The sequence below is a fragment of the Dipodomys spectabilis genome, unplaced genomic scaffold, assembly GCF_019054845.1.
Source record: "Dipodomys spectabilis isolate Male_0828 unplaced genomic scaffold, ASM1905484v1 ptg000187l, whole genome shotgun sequence".
NCBI classification, from domain to species: Eukaryota; Metazoa; Chordata; class Mammalia; order Rodentia; family Heteromyidae; genus Dipodomys; species Dipodomys spectabilis.
In genome coordinates, this window is record NW_024870864.1 from 781,888 (window position 1) to 798,559 (window position 16,672).

At 38.5% G+C, this 16,672-nt stretch overlaps 1 protein-coding gene across 1 annotated transcript in view; it reads left to right on the top strand.

Moving 5' to 3' along the window:
• Positions 1-16,672, top strand: part of Anapc1 (anaphase promoting complex subunit 1) — a 101,653-nt gene that overhangs the window by 76,356 nt on the left and 8,625 nt on the right. Inside the window, exons 40-45 of the mRNA XM_042695563.1 lie at positions 5,163-5,280; positions 6,327-6,404; positions 6,717-6,784; positions 8,142-8,280; positions 11,718-11,804; positions 15,998-16,093. Of these exons, the coding sequence (XP_042551497.1) occupies positions 5,163-5,280; positions 6,327-6,404; positions 6,717-6,784; positions 8,142-8,280; positions 11,718-11,804; positions 15,998-16,093 (586 nt within the window). The remainder of the gene's footprint in view (positions 1-5,162; positions 5,281-6,326; positions 6,405-6,716; positions 6,785-8,141; positions 8,281-11,717; positions 11,805-15,997; positions 16,094-16,672) is intronic.

The following is a 16,672-nucleotide window of genomic DNA, read 5'->3' on the forward strand; positions in this document are numbered from 1 at the left end:
ATAGGAACATGGTTGCTAATTTATACAGCAATGACATTTAGCATAGCTTCTGTAAAATGTTTTGAGTGAGGGTCAGTTTTGGGTAGCTGCCATCCCAAGTTATTGCTGGTCATGTTATCTGTTGGTTTAATTATCTTGAAGAAATTTGGAAATAAGGGTCAATAATCTTTTTAAGCATTAAATGCTTCTTTCCTATAAATTTTATTTTTAGTAGTATTTTTAGAAAACTTGGTCATAGCCAGGTGTAAGTGTAAAGTACATACATACACATGTTATTCTCCCCATTGACTTTTGTTATGCTGTGTCTTTCAATGGACAAGTATTTATTTGTGTACTCGTGTGGATACAGAGAAGAGTTTTACTATCTGAGAAAAACTGGCATCTTTCCTTACAATCTTTTAAGGAAGGGGAAAAAGATTTCAGTGGTAAGCAGAAAGATATTTGAGAGGGACTGATTTTATCAGTGCTTTGTTTATTAGTGAGTATTTTTATGTTAAGACAATTTATATACTGTATTATACAACCTTTTAACTGAATATGAAGTTAAAAATATTCTTGGGTCAGTGATCAGATACTTTTTTTTAATATATAATTTTTGTTGTAAATATACTGTACAGAGGGGTTACAGTTACATAAGTAAGGTAATGAGTACACTTCCTATCAAGCATTGTTACCCCCTCCTTTGTTTTTCCCCTGACCGTCCCTCCCCAATTCCTCCTCCCACTCTCCCTGAAGTTGTAAAGTTCATTTTTCAACATAGTGTCTTGTACATCTCATTGTTACAGTGGGTCAACTTTTATCCGTATTTCAGCATTCTGTTATTTCCCTTCCCCTCCCCAAGTTAGAAAAACGTATATACAAGATGCAGGGCACCAGAATCAAATAACAGTGAAAACAGGGGTTTTATACCATGGGGAAAGAACATACGAAAGAAATAAAAATATCACATAGTACATTGTAAGTACATTAAAAACAACAGCAAGAAAGATAAAACCTCTTGTGTCCCTATCTTGGGATTCATTTCCCTTAAAATCATATTATATGGTCATATATACATAGCTTTTGACCTTTTCTGCTCGTCCTAGACATATATACTAGTTATTGCAAATAAGGGAAACCATGGGACCCTATGTTTTTATTTGGGCCTGGCTTACTTCACTTAATACAATTTTTTCCAAGTCTTTCCATTTCCTAACAAATGGGGCAGTGTTGTTCTTTCTGATGGAAGCATAGAATTCCATTGTATACATATGTTACATTTTCTTGATCCATTCATCTACTGAGGGGCATCTGGTTTGGTTCCATATTTTAGCTATGGGGAATAATGCTGCAATAAGCGTAGTTGTGCTGGTAGCTTTAGTATGGTCTTGTTTGTGATCGTTTGGGCAAATGCCCAAAAGTGGAATCGCTGGAGGATAGGGGAGCTCTATGTTGAGTTTTTTGAGGAACCTCCATACTACTTTCCAAGGTGGTTGAACAAGTTTACTCTCCCACCAACAATGCAGTAGGGTTCCCTTTTGGCCACATTCCCTCTAATATCTGTTGTTATTAGATTTCTTGATTATAGCAATTCTAACTGGGGTGAGGTGGAGTCTCAATGTTGTTTTGATTTGCATTTCTTTTATGGCTAGAGAAGTTGAGCATTTCTTCATGTGTCTATTGGCCATTCTTATTTCCTCTTCAGAGAAGTCTCTTTTAAAGTTTTTAGCCCACTTATTAATCAGGTAGTTTGAGCATTTGTTGTTGTGGGATTTAATGTTTTGGGTTTTAAGTATGTTTAGATATGAGTTCTTTGTCTATTGTATGGCTAGTGAAGATCTTCTCTGTGTATATTGAACCAGCTTTGCATCCCTGAAATGAATCCTGTTTGATCATGGCATCTGATTTTTTTGATGAGTTGTTGAAGCCGATTGGCCAAAATTTTGTTGAGACATTTTACATCCCTGTTTATCAAAGAAATGTTTCTCTTTCTTTGATGAGTCCCTGCCTGGTTTTGGGATGAGAGTTATGATGGTTTCATAGAAAGAGTTTGGTAGTAAACTTTCACTTTCAATTTCATTAAAGAGTTGGAGGAGTATCGGTGTGAGTTCTGCTTTGAAGGCCTTGTAGAATTCAGCTGTAAATCCTTCCGGTCCTGGGCTTTTCTTGGGTTGGAGGTCTCTTATTGCTGTTTCTATTTTGATGCTTGATATGGGTTGGTTAATTTGGTTTAAATCATCTTGGTTTAGTTTGGGCATGTCAATATTTGCTAGAAATTCATCCGTTTCTTCCAGATTCTCAAACTTAACTAACATAAAGGTTTGAGAAATAATCTTTTATGATGTTCTGAATCTTGGTTGTTTCTGTGGTGATGTTTTCATTCTCATCTCTTGAGTTTGTTTATTTGGGCATGTTCTCTTCTTTTTATGATAAGATTTGTTAAGGGTCTATCAAGTTAATTTTTTTGAAGAACCAACTCTTTGTTTTGTTCATTCTACTTTTTTTTGACTCTTAATTCCTGTAATTCTGATTTAATTTTAACTGTTTATTTCTGTCTACTTGATTGGGGTTTAGCTTGTTGCTCTTTTTCAAAGAGCTTCAGATGCCTCATTAAATTGTTTCAGATCTCTCCAATTTGTTGATATAGGAACTCAGAGCTATAAACTTGCCTCTGAGTACTGCCTTTGCTGTGTCCCAGAATAGCTGGTAATTTGTGTGTTCATTTTGTTAAATATCATGAATTTCCTTTCTGATCTCTTCCATGACCCACTTGTGGTTCAGCAGTGTGTTGTTCAGCCTATGTGTTACAGGATTTTCTTTAGTGGCTTTTGGTGTTGAATAACTTTTGAACTAGGCCCTGAGAGGAGACTCGAGCTGGGACAGCTTCTTTACAGGTTTTGTTTTTGTTTTAGGGATTTTAGAAAAAAAAAAACAAAAACAAAAAAACCTTGGCTCCAGCCAGCCCAGTTCTTGGAATGAAAAGGAATGCCTCTGGGTCCCCCTCCCCTTAACTTAACCCACCTTCATTGTTCTGTTAAAGATTGACCGATTAAACAGGTAGCCAATAATCCGACTCATGCTTGCATGCTGGCGACATCCCAAGTTTACTATAAACTCCACCTTTTCCACATGCTTATGTTAAACTCCACTAAACTCCTTTGTGTATGTTTACCTTAAGCTCCCCTTTACCGTTGAATTCGCGAGTCATTTAAACCAAAAGTGATAGGCTGGTTTAAACAGCCATTATGTGACAAAGTGTAACCTCACTGGCCACCTTCGTGTGGTCTGGGGGTGTGTGAAAACCTCATTGGGCGCCTACGGGACCAGGCTTCACCTTGTGATTTTTGCCTTTAAAAACCTAAGCACGTGGGCCGCTCGGGGTCGCAGTATCAGCTCCCGAGCCTGTGCTGTGGCCCTGGCCGGTCGGTCAGTGTAGGAACCTTCTCAATAAAGTTGCTTCTTTAATATCAACTTTGTTGCGGTGGGCTCTGTCACTCCGGATGACTAGGTGGGCTTGCCTGCCTGAGTAGGGGTCTTCCTACTACACTTTATTCCCTAGTGGTCTGAGAGAATGCAGGGCATAATTTCAGTATTTCTTATTTTGGACAAATTTGCTTTGTGACCTACAATGTGCTCTATTTTGGAGAATGTTCTGTGTGCTGTGAGAAGAACGTGTATTCTGATGCTGCTGGGTGAAATATTCGGTAGATGTCTGTTAAGTCTAGTTGAGGAAGATGACTGTTTCCTCTAGTTTGGAGTTGCTGTGATGGGGCTAGGTTGTAAGTAGATTTGAGGACTGTCAGCATTCAGTAACTTTTTCCTGAGGGGCTAGCTCCTGAAACACTCACAGAGCCCTGGAGTGATTCTCAGGATTTTTGTTTACTGAGTTTCAATTGTTTTTCTTTTACCCCCTCTTGCTGCTGGGTCTCCTGTCTTGTGGGTGAGGCAGCCTGTGGCTCTGTTTACCCAGAGAAGTCACTCCTCCCTGAGCAGAGCTATCTCTGTCTGGGAAGGGCAATTTTCTCCAGGGGTGTAGCTGAGCCCTGCAGGTTAGTTTCCTTTGACCTGTTGAATGGCTTCTATTGTCTTCTTCCAAGGCTTGAGTTACTTGCTAGCTGGTCTGGCCCAGTCTTTGTCAGTATCAAAGATGGAGTTCTTCTCCAGTGGTGGGGGAGGGACTACCTTACCACCGCTGTTCTGTGAGAAGGAATGAGGTGGTCTTGTGGGGGTACTCACGCCTTTCCCTTGGTTTCTGGGCTGTCCATGATCTGGAAACAATCTGTGGTCAGCAGGATGAAGATTTCTGCTCCTTGTCAGTCCTTGCTGGCAAGTAGAATCTGCTCACACACCGCCTCTGGTGCCTTTGTTCCACGCTCTCTCTGTTTATGTGGCAGCTGCTGCAGCAGTCAGTGTGGCTGCTGCAGACACTGGCAAGTGCTCGAATCTGTCTCTAACCCAGCTGCCTGAATTTTTCCTCTCTGGCCAAACTCTGTACTATGATGGTACACTTGGTGTGACTCTCTAGCCTTGGATTTTTCACTGGAACACTAAAACTGGTTTCTCTGCGAGAGCTTGTTTAGTCCCCAGCTTCTCCTCTGCCATCTTCTTCCACGCATAGATACTTTTTAAAGGATCATTTCTTCATATTTCTTATTGAACTTGACACCTGACTTTAAGAGTACCCTTCATAAAGATTAAGTCAGAAAAAGAAAACTATGGCTTTTTATGTGAAGTGTTAGGTTTTTAAAAAGAGGTGGCCGAGTAAGAACTGCACCACGCACGTGGTATTCAGGTAAGGGGTAGGTTTATTCAGTAGACCTGCTGGGACCAGGCAAGGTTGGCACTCCAAGCGGCTGGCAAAAGGAAAAGAGGGCGGTCTGGCCGCGGTTTAGGCCTTATATAGGGTAGGGGGTGGGGAAGGGTGTGTCCAGGTAAAGGGAAGTGGGATCAGGTGGGAGAAAGGTGTGGCCACATCAGGTTAAGATGTGACCTCAGCGGATGCGGATGTGACCTCTTCCAGGTATCCCAGTTGCCTAGGTAACGCAGGTACTGGGTGAGGTCTGTTCGCTGTCCAGGAATGGACCTTACATGAAGCTCCTACTCAAATTTTTGTCCTCTGGAACATGTAGGCAACAGATTTTCTACAATGGCTGTCACTTCCTCTCTGTATTTCCTGTGTCCAGGTATCATCTTCAGGCTCTCCGGCACCTGTATGTGCTGGCTGCAGAACCAAGGCTTCTAGTACCTGTAGATGTGGATACAAACACACCCTGCTACGCCCTCTTAGAAGTAACCTATAAGGTAACTCTAGCTTTTATTTATAATTTTATTACCACTCAATCATCTTTACAGGTGAAAACATTTCAGAAGTGATGTCTAGTAAAGCTGAAAGTAATGAATGGCGCTTCCCAAATTATTGTATGTTTACCAGGCCATATACATACATTTATAGTCTCTGACTTTGTATTGTAGACCTTCTTAGTTGTTCTTTTGTCTCTAAAGCTTATAGTTCATAAATATTCTTGGTAACTTTACATGGCCAATACCGCTGTTCTGAATAGTTGAGTTAGAAATACTCCTAGATCCTTTTTTGAAAGCCCTAAATTGAATGAATATTCAGATGCACAGATCAATCTCAGGTCATATAGCCTTCCATCAGTAAGCTTTTTAGTATCTCCTCTGTATTAAAGCTGTGCTGGCCTCTGGTATGGAAATGCAGTGACATTGTTATAGTTCTTAAGGAATTTGTATCTACTGGGGAGCCAGGTTTGGATGTATTGAGAATAGAGTTGTGAAAATGAGAGGGACATGTGTAGTGCGAATGTTATCTTAAGTGGGGCTTGTTTTCAACATAGAAGACAACATGTGGGCTGGGAAGGTGGCTCAGTGGTAGAGCGCTTGCCTTGCATGCCTGAGGCCCTGGGTTCAATTCCTCAGCACAACATAAGCAAAAAGAAAAAAGCCGGAAGTGGCACTGTGGCTCAAGTGGTAGAGCGCTAGCCTTGAGCTGAAGAGCTGAGGGACAACGCCCAGGCCCAGGGTTCAGGCCCCATGACCGGACCCCCCCCAAAAAAAAATAAAAAATAAAAAGAAGACAACATGTGTGTGAAAAGCCCAGAGGCCATGGCAATGTGTCCTGTTGGTACTGCTGGTTGGTGAAGGGCCAAGGCTCCAAGTGGTGGGGGAAGAAGTATGCCCTGTAAAAGAATTTAGAAATAAGATTTGAGTGTCAGAGAGGATTTTATACCCTTTATTTTCTTTGAGGAGGGGGAAGATGAATAGTGGATGTTTTTTCTTTGTAGTTCCTACCAAGTAAATAGTGACTGTACTTTAACTTTTTTATAAAGGGCACTCAGTGGTATGAACAAACCAAAGAAGAACTGATGGCTCCTACCCTTCTTCCAGAACTCCACCTTTTGAAGCAGGTAAATTGGGCATGATTTGGGGGAGTCAATCAAAGGGATAAATTGAAAGAATGGTGTAGCATTATAGATGACTGCTTGGAAAAGTCTGCCTTCTCCATGCTTTGTATAACACAGGAAAGCAGCAGCAGGAGGAGCAGTCATGAATAGCAGGGAAGGGCTGTCCTGAGAAGTGTTGTGCCCTCAAAACATGATTCATATGCAATTTTCTTCAGGAAACGGAATTTAACAACTTTTTCCTGACTATTTCTGAGGTGCTACTTTTGAAAGGCGTGGTTTCAGTTTTTTGTTGACTGTTTGCATTTATCTTGGCAGATTAAAATTAAAGGCCCAAGGTACTGGGAACTGCTCATAGATTTAAGCAAGGGAACAGAACACTTGAAGTAAGTATATTGCAGACTTTTTCCTTTAAACATGGGGAAGTAAAATTATAGATTACCTAGAATGTTGCTTATCATTCTTCAATCTCTTCCAAGATAGTACGTAGGATGTATTGGATAAAATGTTCTATGTCCTTGAAATTGAGTTTTTATTACAATATGAAACTTTTCATTTGGAAATCATGCTCTGAACTGGGTAGAAAATAATCTAGGCTGAGGGCAAAATAAGGCCTACAAGTCATTTGGCACATGAGAGGCAAAGCTTTTTTTTGCATCAGCTGCTTGTAATGTCTGCCTGTATTGATAATTTTGTAGAGCTGGTGAGTTATGTTAAAATACTCAAATGATTCTTGGCAGAAAAAAGATTTTCCATTCTTGCTTTGAAACGTTTATACTTTTCATCTAGAAATTTAGCTTGAGAAAGTATTGGAAAACAGGGCTGACTCTAACACCTGTTGTTCATACCTATGATTTAAGCCACTTAGGAGGCTGAGATCTGAGAATTATGGTTTGAAATCAGCCTGAGCAGACAAATGCAAGAGACTCTTATATCCAGTTAATCAGCAAAAAGTTGGAAATGGACACATACCTCAAATAGTAGAACACAAACCTTAAGTGGAAATTCCAAGTGAGAGTATGAGGCCCTGAGTTCATCCCCCAAAACCAACACAAAATGAAAAAAGAAAAAGACTTATGTGTCTGTTCACTAAGGGAACCTTATTGTAACACAAGTGTTTGTCAGATATTTCTTTACTATTGTCTTATTAACATGGTTTAATTAAGATTATGGTAGATTGTTCTTGAGTAGAAACAGTTATATTCATACAGTAACTTCAGCATGTCAATAATTTTATACCTCATGTCATATGTAAACCAGAAAGTTTAAAAACATATAGAAGTTTTTATAGCTTGGTCTGTCCCACTTTGTATTTTCCCATCATTTAGTGGCAAGTTTCTGTATTATTTTTTTTATATTTACATTATTTTCTATTTGCTACAGCCAGTTAATAGCTCTTTAGTGCCTCTAGTGTCTAATTTATGCTAAGGGACAGAGGGTATACCAACAAGTGTTAGATATTAACAGTACATAATTAATATTACCTTTAAAACTTAGACTTGAGCAAATAGTTAGAATTCATTCTATTTATTAACAAGTCCTGTGAATCTGGACTTTTAGCTTTTCTTATTTACTGCAGGTTTTCTTGTATGGACTGATTTAATTGTAGACACAGTGAATAATGGTGGAGAATAATGCAGACTTTATTTCCTTTAAACATAGTATTGGAAAAACCATTTCCATCTGAGAACTGCCAGTAATACCTCCTGTTAAATTCATTATTGTTAATTAATTTTCTTTCAGGTCCATTCTTTCCAAGGATGGGGTTTTATATGTTAAGCTAAGGGCAGGCCAGCTCTCCTACAAAGAAGATCCAATGGGATGGCAAAGTTTGTTGGCTCAGACTGTTACAAACAGGAATTCTGAAGCCCGGATTTTCAAGGTAGTATTGATTAGTGTAAACTGAAAGACCAGAAGTAATAGGCCACATCCCTGTAGCTTTTCCTCTTATTGCTGCATATTGTAGAGCCTGATTGACATTGGGTTTCTTTGATGTTTTATGTGGCAGCCATAGTAAAATAGGTACAGTCTGTCTGTACTCTAGGAAGTACAAGTCACAATAAATCTTTACACTGTAATTTTACCTATTAGTCTTTAAATTAGTCATGTTTTACTTATATATAAAAAATAATTTTTTTTTTTGCAAGTTGCCAGTTAGCATTAATTCCTTACTTTATTTATTTTTTGGTGCCAGTGCTGGGGTTTGAAATCAGGGTCTGGGTACTGCCCCTTAATGTTTTTGCTCAAAGCTAGTTCTGCTTCTTCTGGCTTTTTGCTGATTAATTGGAGATAAGGGTCTCATGGACTTTGAATCTCAGTCCTTCCTGAGTAGCTAGGATTATAGACATGAGCCACTGGAGCCTAGCGGCACTAATTTTTTTTTTTAAATTTACTACTAATTCTTATTAGTTACTTTCTTTTCTTTGTCTTTTTCTTTTTCTTTTTGGGTCAGGTCGTTGGGCCTGAACTCTTGGCCTGGACACTGTCCCTCAGCTCTTCAGCTCAAGGCTAGCCCTCTACTACTTGAGCCACAGCGCCACTTCCGGCTTTTTTCTTTTTTGCTTATGTGGTGCTGAGGAATCGAACCCAGGGCCTCATGCATGCAAGGCAAGCGCTCTACCACTGAGCCACCTTCCCAGCCCCCTTCCTCTCCTCTCTTCTCCCCTTCCCTCCCCTCCCCTCTTTCTTCTTTTCTCCTTTTTTGGTCTTGGGCTTGAACTCTGGGCCTGGGCACTATTCCTCAGCTCTTCAGCTCAAGGTGAGCGTTCTACCACTTGAGCTACAGCACCACTTCTCGTTTTCTGAGTGGTTTATTGGAGATAAGAGTCTCATGGAGTTTCCTGCCTGGGTGGCTTTGAACTGCGATTCTCAGATCTCAGCCTCCTGAGTTAGCTAGTATTATAGGTGTGAGCCACCGACACCGGGCCTAGTTACCTTTTTTTTTTGAAATATCAATCTGTTGTAAAAATCTCCTTTTTCATCTCTATTGTGTATCTCAAGTCTTCTTTCCTTCTTTAGTATGCCTAAGGATTTGTCTTCTCAAGAAACCTATTCTTTGTTCATTGGTCCTTTATATTATTCTACTCCGCCTGACTCCCAAGGCATCTAGTTTCCTGACTTGCTCACTCAGCTAGCATCTATCACACATCAAGCACAGGTTTGTTTTGTTTTGTTTTCCCTGATTATTTTGAAGATGGAGTCTTGAAGACTTTCTGTTTGAGCTGGCTTTGAACCTGGATCCCCCAGCTCTCAGCCTCCTGAGTAGCTAGGATTACAGATGCCCAGACTTTGTATTGTTCTTTTAGTCTCTTAATTCTGCCTAGATCTTCATTATTTCTTTCTGTCTACTAATATGGTGTTTCATTTATTTTTAATTTTCTCTGAACTTGAAATGCACCATAAAGTTATTTATTGGCGATATCTATGATTTTCAATGTAAGTACTCATAGCTATAAATATTCCTGTTAGAATTGTGTTTGCTCTATCCCCAAAGTTCTGGTAATTTGTATTTTTGTTTTAATTTCACTGTATGTATATAAAAATTTTGTCTCATTTTTCAGTGACCTGCTGATCATTGTAAACTGTGTTCTTCAGTCTCCATATTTTCCTATAGTTTCTGTGTTTTCTCTGTTGCTTTCGACTTTTATTTCATAAAAAAATCCCCCCCCCCCCTTTTTTTTTTTTTGGTGTTGGCACTGGGGTTTGAACTCCAGAGTCTAGGTGTTCGCCTTTATCTTTTTCTCTCAAGGCTGGCCCTCTACCACTTGAGCCATGCCTTAATTTTTGAATTTTGCTGGCTAATTGAAGAGTCTTGCAGACTACTGTCTGTGCTGGCTCTGAACTACAATCTGTACCTCTTAATCAGTCTCCTGAGTAACTAGAATTATAGGAGTGAGCCACTGGTGCCTGGCAACCTTTTCCTTCTTAACTCGGGAGGTTTTCTGCGTTACTGAATTAATAATATGAGTGGTTTTTATTTCTTATTTGTTTATTCATTTTTCTAGTGAGATTTGTTTTTTCCTGAGCTGTCATGCCTGCGTAGCACTTTTGTCCTCTTCTGTGTATAGTGTTCAAGTATCTTCCACAGTGCTGGCTTATTTGGTATGGATTGCTTCAGATTTATGCTTAGCATGGGAGGTCTTTATTTCTCTTTTAATTTTAAAGAAAAATTTAACTGGGCATGATGGTATTGGTTGGCAGTTGCTTAGAATCCTTTAATCCCTGCTCTCTTCTGGTCTTTAGAGTTTCTGCTGCTTCTTATTCCATTTTCAGTCTTGAACCCTGAGTGATAACCTGCTTTTGCCCCTAGTTTTTTTTTGTGGTAAAATATACACAACATAAAATACATTGTTTTAGCTATTTTTAACTATAACATTAAGTGGTATAAAGTATACTGATATTGGTGGTGTGTGTGTGTGTGTGTGTGTGTGTGTGTGTGTACACACACGTGCGTGCACTGGTACTGGGGCTTGAACTCAGGGCTTGGACAATGTCTCTCAGCTTATTTTTGCTCTAGGCTGGTGCACTACCACATGAGCCATACCTCCACTTCCTGTTTTTTGCTTGTCAATTGGAGATGCATGTTACGGACTTTCCTGCCTGGGCTGGCTTTAAATCAGAATCTCCAGATCTCAGCCTTCTGAGTAGCTAGGATTATAGGCATGAGCCACTGGCTTATAACTATTGATAAGTTTTTTTTTTTTATTAAAATACGTTTTTTATTGTAAAAATACTGTACAGAGGGGTTACAGTTACATGAGCAGGTAATGAATACATTTCCTATCAAGCATTGTTGCTGCCTCCTCTGTTATTCCCCTACCATCCCTTCCCTCCCACCTACACAACTACACCCCCTTTCCCCCTAATTGATATTGTTAACTCTGCATTTCTCTTGTCTACCCTCTGCTTTCTGCCTTAGTGGTGTCTCCCCTGTATTTGGAGTCATCTAATATTTGTCCTTTTGTGACTGGGTTGAGGGATACTCTTTTTTCTCTCTCAGTAACAATTATAGCCTATAGTGGACTTTTCGTTAGATATTGAATGAGGGAGAAAAGAAAGTCTTTTGGGGGCAAGTTGTTTAAGAAAGACCTGCTTATTATTGGCCTTTTGGTACATAAATAACATATTTCTTTGTAAAGAAAAACTCTTGAACTTCTTCAAACAGACTGATGAAGTTCTGGTAAGTTGGAGCCATCTTGAGTTTTGTGGGAAGAATGTGTGAAAAGGGGGAGGTAGAGTTCTTAAAATTACATGCATTACAGTTTAAGCAGAAAGGAAATAGTCTCAATTACATTATTGATGGTTGATTTTCTTTTTTAGCCAGAAACAGTTTCATCATTCACTTCTGACCCAGCACTTCTGTCATTTGCTGAATATTTTTGCAAACCATCTGTGAACATGGGCCAGGTATGTATTATATGCTTTGCTGAATTCCAGAACTGCAATTTGTTATTATTTCTGTCTGTAAACCACCAAAACTGTAATAGCCCCATCAGTCTTTTTGCTTGATGACATGTCTCAGATATATCACATGATTTTTGCTTGGCAAATACACATTTTAAAAATACTAAATTTAATAACTTCCTACCTTAATAGGAGAAACAACTTAAGATTTCAAAGACACTAATTTGGATGAGTAAGAGTTTATGTTTCTTAAACTGATTTATATATTCTCTATATATTTCTTTCCTCCTTATACTACAATATTTCTGTTAATAATACAATTCTTGTCAGGATTTCCATGATGTTTAGTGGATCTTTGCTTTAATCTACTGTACAGACAGAGAATGAGTTTATGTAGAAATTAAATGATGTAGTATTGAAGCCTGGCTTGTACAGTGTATGGCCTGGAGAAAACTTTCAGCCTCCCCAAGATAATTTCCTCATTTCTAAAATTAAGGTTGTAGTAGAACTATCTTGTAGCATTGTTTGAGGTTTAAGTGAAATAACTTTACCCTCTTACTTGTTGTGTGTATTTACTAGATACTTTGCTGAGTACGTGACGTAGTTTTCTTATTTAACTCTTACCCTACGGAATAGGTACATTTTTATTATTCTGAGTTTACAGATAAGGAAACGGGTCCTCAGAACTGTCACATGAGGATCACATAGCTAGTTAGGAGATCAGAGGTCTCTTGTACTTGCAAGGCATAGTCTACCATTTCAGTTATACCCCTAGCTGTAATTGGATTTTTTTTTTTTTTAGTACATTGATTGTACAGATGGTTTTACTTGGATTCTGTATATGTATATATTTTGTTACATTTCTCCCTCTCTATTGCTTTCTTTTTCTTTCTTCCGTTTTTAACAGTATTTAGTGACTATTGTTGTTAGTGACTTATGCCATCTGCATACATAAACACAATGTATTTTATTCAGCTACTGTCATTCTCTCTTCCTCCCTTCATCTGGTCCCCCAACCAGTTCCACATTTATATCTACATGACAGATATATAATATTCATACAAAAAAAAAAAACATGGTATTTGTTGTTTTGAAACTATTTTGATTAACATATTGATGTCCAATTCCATCCATTTTCCTACAGATGACCTAATTTTATTCTTTATGGCTGAGTAATATTCCTTCTTGTGTATATATACCACTTTTTATTTATCCATTCATCAGTTGAAGGGCATATAAGCTCTTGACTCCATAGCTTGTCTGTTGTGAATAGTGCTGTGATAAACATAGGTATGTAAGTATATCTATTGAATCCTGATTTGCATTCTGTTGGACATAGGCCCAAGAGTGGTATCATTGGACATAGCTTTTTTAGAAGGACTTTCATACTGATTTTCTTAGTGGTTGCACTAGTTTACATTCCAACTCATTCTAGACAGTCTTGGTTGTTATTTGTATTCTGGTAAGTCATTTTGACTGGGATGAGATGAACTCAGTGTCATTTTGATTTGCCTTTCCTTTATATTCAGGAATATTGAGTATTTCTTGATGTGTTTATTGACCATTTGTGCTTTTTAAGTTTTTTGAGAATTACCTGTTCAGTTGATTTGCCCATTTAGTGGGTTGGTTCTTTTGGAGTTTAGGTTTTTTTTTTCCATTCTTTATGTATTCTAAAATTGTTTTCTTCTACATTTTCCAGTTTGATAGAGGAGTGTAAGTTTTCAAAATATTCTTTAATGATTTTCTGAATTTCATTGATATCTGTTACACTATATCCTTTTTCATCTCTTGGCTTTATATTCTGGTTACTAATCCCTTGTCAGGTGAATAGATAGAAACATTTTTCTCTTATTTTGTAAACTGTCTTCATTCTAGTGACTCTGCTTTTCATTGTGCATTTTTTTTGGGGGGGGGTCCGGTCGTGGGGCCTGAACTCTGGGCCTGGGCACTGTCCTTCAGCTCTTCAGCTCAAGGTTAGCACTCTACCACTTGAGCCACAGAGCCACTTCCAGCTTTTTTCTTTTTGCTTATGTGGTGCTGAGGAATCGAACCCAGGGCCTCAGGCATGCAAGGCAAGCACTCTACCACTGAGTGACCTTCCCAACCCCCTACAATTTTTTTTTTAATCTTGATGCAATTCTATTTGTCAGCCTTTGCTGAGCTATTGGAGTCCTATTTGAGAAGTTATTGCCTATGCATATATATCTTCCAGGATTTTCTTGTACTGGTTTCATAGTTTTAGGTCTGACATTAAGAGTTTTGATCCATTTTGAACTGAGTACAGGGCAGTAGTCAGATACTTTGTTTCACTTGTCTATATGTGGATATCTGGTTTTCACAACTTTTTTTTTTTTTTTGTGAGAATACCGTACAGAGGAGTTGCAATCACATGGGCAAGATAACGAGTACATTTCTTATCAAGCATTGTTGCCTCCTTGTTTTTCACAACATTTTTTGAAGACATTTTTCTTTTCTCCCACGTATGTTTTTGTCACCTTTGTCAAAAATAAACTAGCTGTGCTAGTGGCTCACACCTATCATCCTAGCTACTTGGGCATATTGCAGTTCAATGCTAGCTCAGGCAGACAAATCCTCAAGACTCTTTATCTCCAGTAAACTAGTTAGAAGTGTAGCTCAAGTGGTAGAGCGCCAGCTGTACATACTTTTGTCACAGCTTTGTCATGAAGGGTTGTTGTATTTTGTCTGAGGCTTTTTCTGCATCTAATAAAATGATGTGATTATTTTAATCCTTGCTTGAACCATATGTTCTCTGTTACATTTATTGATTTGCATATGTTAAACCATCTTTGCATCCCTGCAGTTGAAACCAACTTGATTATAGTATATAATCTCTTTATTGTGTTGTTAGATTCACTTTGTCTTTTATTGAGAATTTCTGCTTCTATGTTCATTAAGGAAATTGATCTGTAACTTTTGTTGTTGTACCTTTATCTGGTTTTGCTATTTAAGTAATACTGGCTTTATAGAATGAGTTTGGTAACACTCCTTTCTTTTGTATTTTTGGAATAGTTTGAGGAACACTGGTGTTCTTGGAAGTCTGGCAGTGAATCCATTTGGTGCTAGACTTTTACTTGTTATCATTGGGCTTTTATTGGGATTATTCATTATAGATATGTTTAATTGTATTTATCCTCTTGATTCACCTTTATTAGGTCATATGTGTCTAGAATTGTTTTCTTCTAGATTTTCAAGTTTGATGGAGGAGTGTAGGTTTTCAAAATATTCTTTAATGATTTTCTGAATTTCATTGGTATCTGTTGCACTATATCCTTTTTCATCTCTTGAATTTATTAATTTGAATATCCTCCCTTCTTTTAATTTGGCTAAAAGTTTGTCAATCTTGTTTTTCTTTTAGAGAGCCAACTCTATTTTTCATTGTTTGTTGTATTCTTTTAGTCTCCCATTTCATTAATGTGTGACCTAGTTATTATTTCTTTCTGCCACCGATTTTGTGATTGGTTTGTTCTTGTTTTTCTAAGAGCTTAAAGTGGTTTATATGTGATCCCTCTGATTTTGTAGTGTAGGTAATTATGGCTATAATATACATTCCTCTTAGCACTCTTTGCTTTGTCTCTCAGGTTCAGGTAGGTTGTGTTACATTTTTGTCTGAATCTATGAATTTTTAAATTTCTGTTTTGTCATTTATCTACCACTAATCATTCAAAAGTGTATTTGAATAGTTTTTCTTGCTTCTGATTTCTAATTTTATTCCATTGTCTATTAGGGTACAAGAACTTATTTTTAAGTATGACTTTTGGGGGGGGGCGGGTCGTCCGGTCGTGGGGCCTGAACTCTGGGCCTGGGCGCTGTCCCTCAGCTCTTCAGCTCAAGGCTAGCACTCTACCACTTGAGCCACAGCGCCACTTCCGGCTTTTTGCTTTTTGCTTATGTGGTGCTGAGGAATTGAGCCCAGGGCCTCAGGCATGCAAGGCAAGTGCTCTACCACTGAGCCACCTTCCCAGCCCTTTGTTAGGACTTTTTTATGGCCTAAGATATAATCTCTTTGGAAGAAATTCCATGATCTGCTGAGATTAATGTGTAATCTGCTATAGGGTGGGGTACTGTATAGATGCCTTTATATAAATGGCATTTATTTCTGCATTATATTTGAGTATCTTTGAATTGATTTTGGAAAATACTTAGATGTATTAAAGAATACTTTTAACTTTCCACAGAAACAGGAAATTCTGGATCTCTTTTGTTCAGTACTCTATGAATGTGTTACCCAGGAGACTCCAGAGATGTTGCCTGCGTACATATCAATGGATCAGGTATAGTTCCAAAGCTCTATTACATTTTTTTTTTTTTGTGGTTATGGGGCTTGAACTCAGGGTCTGGGTACTGTCCTTGAGCTCTCTAGCTCAAGGATAGCACTCTACTACTTTGAGCCATAGTGCCACTTCCAGTTTTTGAGTGGTTACTCAACAATAAGAGTCTCATGGGAACTTTTTGCCTGGGCTGGCTTCAAACCCATGACCCTTAGATCTCAGCCTCCTGAGTGGCTAGGATTACAGTTGTGAGCCACTGGTGCCCAGCTTAGCCTATTACAATTTTGATATTTATTCTGTATTTCAAGTGACCTATTGAACAATGTAGCAAGGATCTTAGGTGTCTTTCATTTTGTTTGCTTTTAGAATATATAAAAAAGAAATCCACCACGGATATATCCAAAAAGCCTGGGCTTAGTGTTGTCATGAGTGCTATTTGGGTGCTACTTTTTCTTAGGCTTCCTGTTGACCCTTCTGCCCTTCTCCCCTACTGGGGAAGAAAGAAAGCATTCCCTCCTTTGCCTCTACCATCCTGTGTGGTCTCTTCTGGCAAAGCCTGTTTTTGGAAAAGACTACTGAAGA